At 37.4% G+C, this 5,181-nt stretch overlaps 1 protein-coding gene across 1 annotated transcript; it reads right to left on the reverse strand.

Annotated features, from left to right (window-relative positions):
• Positions 1-783: 783 nt before the first annotated feature.
• Positions 784-5,181, reverse strand: LOC101486936 (extracellular calcium-sensing receptor-like). The gene is made up of 7 exons (XM_024805041.2): positions 4,861-5,181; positions 4,243-4,530; positions 3,482-4,033; positions 3,167-3,385; positions 1,865-1,988; positions 1,289-1,761; positions 784-1,206 (listed from the first exon to the last, which is right to left on the reverse strand). Exons 1-7 carry the CDS (start codon positions 5,179-5,181, stop codon positions 784-786), a joined length of 2,400 nt encoding a protein of 799 aa, XP_024660809.2.

A 5,181-nucleotide genomic window follows, 5' to 3' on the forward strand; every position in this document is an offset into this window, starting at 1 on the left:
TTCGTTAACGATAATAACCTTGGAGTAAACGAATCGTTTCTCCCTCTAAAAAAACACTATGTCCAGATGAAGAGAATCAACTGTTTTTGGAATTGTTTCTGTTGTGAGAACAGACTTCAGCAATAAAATGTAAAAACCAACATGACTATCCTTACATTTTACATTAGATTTTGTAATTTTGTCTACAATCTACCATATCATCTATCTACCATATTGTTATGAATATATTCATATTTTTCCTTGATTATTGCTTTGGTAATTGAATTTAATGGCCTATTATTAAAATATTTTTTTCACCGGTTACCTCACTGTTACCAAATTACCAAGCTGTAATGGGAAGTTCTTCCAAAAACTGTCTCATTATCATTTTAAAATAAAACATATTTTCTATATTTATTTTTCCAGGTTATTCAGTGTGACATAGAAAATTAAAGATACGATCTCTTCAGAGTACTTCAGGTAGAAATAATTCATAAGGAGCCAGAGGCAGTGAAAAGTAGATATAAATTTATTATGGACTATCACTTGACAATCAGAGAAAAGATGTTACAACAAGCATGTACCCAGGTCTATCGACTCTCCAAATAAGAAAGTTCTTACAGGTCAGCGCATGTAGGTTGTATAATTGTTGCATGCTGTTCATATGACGCAAGAGAATTTCAATTTGTTTAGTTTTTTTTGTTTTTTTAATTTAAATTCCAGGTTTAGCAACACAAGCGTAGGTTTATGTGTTTAAAATCTATTTCTTATTTATTACACTTTTTAACACCAAAAAATGTAGTTTCATCTTTGCATGATTTTTTTTTTGCAGTTTTTTTCTGGTCTTAGCAATATAATATAGCACTTTGGAACAAAAATGCAAAAAAGAAGTGCAAAAGCTGAAGCTAAAATGGCAAAAATGTGAACCGCTACTGTATATTTTCCAGCTGTGCTCACATAGACTGGGATAAAAGTAATCCACACTGCAAAAAATATTAACATGCTGAAAGCAATGAACTTTGCCTCATTAAAATTATCAGGCAGGTTTCGAGCTAAAAAAGCCATTAGAAGGCACCCACAAGCCAGGATGCCAATGTATCCAAGAACAGACCAGAAGCCGACCTCTGAACCGGGGACACACTCCTTGATGATGGTAGCCCCGTGGTAATCTGTATTATTGTTGGCATGAGGTGGACTAGTGAGCAGCCAGATAAAACAGATTATTACCTGAAAGAATTCAAAAATAACAGGAGAATGGTCATTTTTAAGTGACACTATGAATCAATATTGATAGCGTCAAGATTTCTACCTGGACAGCTGTTCCTAAAAGCACACTGGCTCTCTGCTGGTTAGATCCAAACCATTTCATAACATTACTTCTTGGTAGTGTGGATCTAAACGCCATCAGAACCACTGCTGTCTTGGCGAGGAGGCATGATATGCAGAGGGCGAAACTGATCCCAAATGCTGGGTACCTAATACGGCAAAGCCAGTCTGAAGGCACACCAATAAACAGCAAGCCAACAAGGAAACAAATGGCAAGGAATGCCAAGAGGAGAAAACTCAGTTCCATATTGTTGGCCCGAACCAGTGGTGTGTCTTTAAATGAAATGAATATGGTGATGATGAAAAGGGAAAGACAGGCTCCAAAAACAGATGCAACACATAATAGAATACCCATAAACTCATAGTAAGATAGATATTCAGTAGTCCTTGGTATACAGAGGTTCCTGGCTGTATTGGACCATGTGTCTGCTGAACAGTGTGAGCACTCCAAAGAATCTGGTGATGAACAGAGAACATAACTTTTACTTTATTGAAGCCAAATTTTAAATGCCAACATAAAAATATATGTTTGGATTAAAAATAAAGAAGGAAAACATACCAGTCTTATTACTAACTTCTCCCTCAGTACAGGGAACACAGTCATAACAGCAGATGGGTTCCCCCTTTCTCCTGACGACGCGAGTACCTGGTGGACAGCTGCTGCTGCATACAGACTGGATAGCCTGACAGGGAGTTTAATCGCTCAGAAACTATAGAGTCAAATTTTATTTTTATACACAAATCCAAAAGTAACTTGTTCTATATGAGAATAAATATGCATTATAGATTTACAAAGTAAACCCAAGTCAAGCTTACAGGTATTATGGAAAAAGCTGAATAATAAAGTTTTAATAAAACTTCAAGCAACGAATACAAGGGTACCAATTATAATTTTTATTATGAGTGCTATATGTTTGGGTTTTTTTTTTTGAGCTATATTATGTCTTTAAAAAAAGAAAAGATCAGCATAGCCATGAATTACATTAAAGTGAAATAAAGTGAAATGCTAACTTTGTAAATAATTTGTGGTGTTCACAAATGTATGTATATTACTATGGTATATGCATTCAACTGCAACTTATGGTCATTAATATGAGGTCAACATTAATAACTTCAATACATTCATTATTGTAAACATACAATGGTGAAAGTTTGTCACAGCCTACATTCTCAGCCCCTGGCTCTCTTTGAGTGTCCATACTGGTCTGCTGAGTATGCAGCGCTTCACTGCTTCAGCTATGCTCCTCTGGCCTGAAACCTGTCTGATTTGGCTCTTGTGGTCTCTGATTAGCACTCTACACTCTGGACTCTGCTCAATTCAGCTATGGCTTCTCTGTTGCTCAGCCAACAACCCACACATTTCTCCTCCTGTTCCGTCATGCACTCCCCAACTCTGACCCAACTCGAAAACCCATCCTTTTATCTAATAAAAGTCCCTGATATAGTTATCTGTCAATCAGATCTAGCTAGCCTGGGCTCATGTTATTGCAGCCTTCATATTTAAATGTCTGTAAATAAAATATGCTGCTAGGCAATTCAGCATTCAGGGTTGTTGTTTACATATTTCTATGGTGTCAAGTTCCAGATATAAGTGGTCATAATTTATTTATTTTATTATCCCACGCATCCAGTAATAAATCAACTTGAAAAGTGACCAAATGCGAGAAGATGGGCTGTTAATTTAACAGAATAATTTGATTTTTAAATTCCAGGGTTTCAAAACGACCCCTTGGTAATTCTAATGTTAACAACAAAATATGCTGCACACTAATAAGAACAAATAAGTTGATGTTTTGATCAACAGTGCATACAACAGTCTAAAAGGTGAACATGGTCTCAGGCCTGTTTTCGGAGAACACACCTTCTTTCCTAGAGGCCACTGGATCACTGAGTCATTAATAACTAGGCTGTGTCCAGGTAATGAGGCATCATAGAAGCCGACTTTCACCAAATTAAGAGAGCCATCAGGCGCCCTCTGCCAGTTCATTAGATCATAATAAGCAATGGGGTCACCATTTTGATCAAAATTGACTTTCTCTCCCAGTGCTGAGAAATTTGCATGTTTCATATAGTGAATGAGCTGTAACAAAAAGAAATAAAATGTTATTTAAAGAAAATATATGGGACATTTGACTTCAGTATTTTAAGATAACATTGAACCCATAATTTGACTCACCTGCCACGGTTTAAAATTTTTGGGGTCTGCACACGTGCCATTAAGAAAAGGCCCCTTTCCTACTTTGCAATTACTCAAATCTTGTAGGGCATAGGCAACTAGGTACACAGCCTTGTAGATATTATATGACACTCTTAGCTGTGTCACATCAGAATAAGGAGAGTAAACATCATTTAAATCCTCTGTCCCTTTACATGGCTGTCTGTCAAAGAAATTGTCAGAGCCATGAGAATGGGTATTCAGTGACCCATTTAGTCGACAGTCAAAAGTCTCTTCCCAAAATTCTGCCAGGAAAGCTGATTTATGAAGAGAGGATGCTGTAAGACTGGTGAGATGTTGTTTAAGCCCAGGAATTGTGGCAGCTCTCCTGATCGCAAATCCTAATGTTCCCATCAGAAGATCTCCAGACTTTTCCCAGAGTGACTTGGCAGTGGCCCATGCCTCACTTGCAATCCACTGCAGGCCAGTCATGTTCCGATGCATGATCTCTCTCAGAATACTCTGCATCTCCGACTCACCAGAAAAGTTAATGATGACCTTTGAGGATGAAAACTAATAATGGGAAATTTAGATATATTTAATACTTAATTAATTGTAAAAATCCTAAATAATGGATTGTATGTAGAAACTAGGTCCTCTTTGAATATTCTTCTTTCTTAAAGTTAATATTTTAAATATAATAAATATGAAACAAGTCATTTTTATTACTAATTCTACAAATATATAGATATAAAAATATATTAACATAGATGCAGAGGTACCTGAATGACATTCAGTAGGTCATCTAGAGCCTGCTGACTGACCACTACAGGGTAGAAATGTGTGTAGGCAGCACACACACCATAGTGCACTGACTCCTGAAGGAAGAGCTGGATGGCAAAACGGGCATAATCAGATTCCACACCAATCACTCCCACCCAGGTCCAGCCAAAATAACTAACCAGTTGAGCCAGAGCTCTAATCTGGAAGGTGTCACTAGGCATGGTGCGCATAAAGGTAGGGAACTCCCTTTGGTTACTCAGACAGCTGCAGGATGCAAAATAGCTCACCTAGATTTACAGCAAACATTAGTTAACCATTAGCATGATGAGTTGCTGAAAGGGCTGTGAAACAAGCATCAACAATATAATACCACTGCCCTCATAATGATCCACTGATATAGGATTTTCACACTATTTAAAATGCAGAAAGAGAGAGCTGTAAGTCTACTACTTATTAAAAAAAAAGAGGGTAAGTTGAAAATGTTTTTACATTTGAATGTATTTATATATTTCTTAAAATATAATTAGTTAATCGACACTGCAAACCTGATAAAGGTGTAATTACAAACACAGGAGTATTACATTCAGCACTAGCAGATGCAGGTCAGACTGTCTCACCAGAGGGATATGGAAACAACCCAGACTTCGAAGCAGTGCCATAGACACCCCAGAGCCAGCATCTCCTATGATTACTGAAGACACAGTTTGGCGAACAGCATCACAGCCTACGTTATAGCCATTGGTTTTTAGAACTTTGTCTCTGTAGAAACTCTCGGCTCTGAAGCCTTTGTCTGGCTGCCCATTAACCAACAACAAAGAAGCTCTCAGAGACACAGGTATGTCATCACAACTGTCATGGATGTGAAAACCTAGCTTTAGGTGTGGCAGGAGATCACTGCGGCCATTGATTTCTTTAATTGTGAAAGTCATGGTCTGCAT

The sequence above is a fragment of the Maylandia zebra genome, linkage group LG14 (assembly GCF_041146795.1).
Source record: "Maylandia zebra isolate NMK-2024a linkage group LG14, Mzebra_GT3a, whole genome shotgun sequence".
Classification (NCBI taxonomy): domain Eukaryota; kingdom Metazoa; phylum Chordata; class Actinopteri; order Cichliformes; family Cichlidae; genus Maylandia; species Maylandia zebra.

Excerpts from the sequence above, each read along its gene's own strand:
- LOC101486936 (XM_024805041.2), bottom strand. The coding sequence starts at position 5,181 with ATGCAGACCATGACTTTCACAATTAAAGAAATCAATGGCCGCAGTGAT. Across the intron at positions 1,762-1,864 it reads AGAAGTTAGTAATAAGACTG|ATTCTTTGGAGTGCTCACAC; the intron begins GTATGTTTTCCT and ends GTTCATCACCAG. Across the intron at positions 1,207-1,288 it reads TTTTAGGAACAGCTGTCCAG|GTAATAATCTGTTTTATCTG; the intron begins GTAGAAATCTTG and ends GAATTCTTTCAG.